This window comes from Acyrthosiphon pisum, unplaced genomic scaffold (genome assembly GCF_005508785.2).
Source record: "Acyrthosiphon pisum isolate AL4f unplaced genomic scaffold, pea_aphid_22Mar2018_4r6ur Scaffold_1800;HRSCAF=2302, whole genome shotgun sequence".
Classification (NCBI taxonomy): Eukaryota; Metazoa; Arthropoda; class Insecta; order Hemiptera; family Aphididae; genus Acyrthosiphon; species Acyrthosiphon pisum.
Genome location: NW_021767106.1, coordinates 1 through 1554, shown reverse-complemented (window position 1 = coordinate 1554; position 1554 = coordinate 1). Strand labels below are relative to the sequence as shown.

Genomic DNA, 1554 nt, shown 5'->3' with positions numbered 1-1554 from the left:
ATCAGAAGGTCTAAAATAATATAAAATATAATTAATACCCAATTGTATCATGAATTGTGAATATCTACTTACAGAATGTATTCCAGTGATTTCTGTTGCCGACTTAAAGGCATTGATTAATGATCCAGAAAATATATCCCAAAGAACTGAAAAAATTAATAATTTAAGACAAAAACTGGACACAATTATTGAAGATGGTTGTTGGGATTTAGACGACATACTATTAGAACATAACTACTCAGACTCAACAGTGTTTGAATGTGTGGTATACTTTTTAGCAGGGTTAGTAATCAATATTAAAATAATTATTTTGCCCATTTAAAATGTTAATTATGATATCTAACTAAATTAAGGTACCTATGTAAATAATGTATGATCATATAGGTATATAGGGAAACGTTTGGTTGCTAGAACTAAATGTCAAGAATGTATAGAAGGATTAAAAAATTTAAATTCTACATTTGGCCCTGAAGCTGATTTGGTCCAAGCAAAAAGTAAGGGATATTTAACACACCCAGACCATAATTTATTCATCATTTTGAAAAGATTAGAACTATGTTTTGGTAAGTATTGTAGGTCAAATGATGTATTTGAAGAAACATACAACGAATTCTTTAAAAGTTATTCTACCATATATTTTCCTTGCTATTTACATAAAAATGATATTCTTACTAATATATTTTCTTATTACATAATTATGAGAATGAGACAATTTACTTACATGGATAATCAAAACAATAAAAAACAAAATAGAACCAAAAAAAAGTTGTCCAAGCTAGTTTCGACTTAACAATATTGTTTTTAACGAGGTATTATGTAATATTCTTAAATACAATATTTAATATTATTTATAATTTATATTGCATACTTATTGTATCATGTATAATTAAGTTGTACATTTATTAACAGTATTTACCATTATTATGTTTATGTACCTATTTATATTGTATTGTATTTGTATACCTACTTTAGATTATAAAATAAAATATTGTTACTATTCTTAAATTTATTGAGAATGTAAATTATAATATTGTAATTTGTATTTGAAAATTGTGCTCTCTAATAAAATAGTACGGATCCCGTTAATTTATTATTGTATTGTGGGCTCGTATTTCATTAATAGAAGACATAAACAGTAACCAGCAACCAGTAACCACTAGCCAAAGTTATCAGCTATAAAATATTACGGAATAGAAACTAAAAACTTGTCCACTCGGTGCGCTAGTAGTAGAGGGACCAGCTGTTTCAGATAGACAGTTCACCGGTCAAATTATGGGAGTTCGATACGCAACCTGTATATCTTAAATCGTGCCAGAGCCTGATTATATTCTCAGTGAATATTGTTATCAATGTTTTTTTATGATATTACTATATTAGAAACACATCGTATAATATAATATTATAATGTTTTGTTTATTAAATAAATTTATTTTTGCATATAATAATCAAATTGGTGTCTTGCTTTTGCGAGTTTCACGCTTACGATCTCTTAGCATAGTATCAAATATCGACTGTATTGTTTGACTGTATGGTTGTCATTTGTATGTAATCTAA

The 1554-nt window shown here is 26.9% G+C and overlaps 1 protein-coding gene across 1 annotated transcript in view; it reads left to right on the top strand.

Annotated features, from left to right (window-relative positions):
• LOC107885562 overlaps window positions 1–804 on the top strand; it is a 2272-nt gene extending 1468 nt beyond the window's left edge. Inside the window, exons 2-3 of the mRNA XM_016809211.2 lie at window positions 75–282; window positions 385–804. Of these exons, the coding sequence (XP_016664700.1) occupies window positions 75–282; window positions 385–790 (614 nt within the window). The 3' untranslated portion in view covers window positions 791–804. The remainder of the gene's footprint in view (window positions 1–74; window positions 283–384) is intronic.
• The last annotated feature ends 750 nt before the right edge of the window (window positions 805–1554 follow it).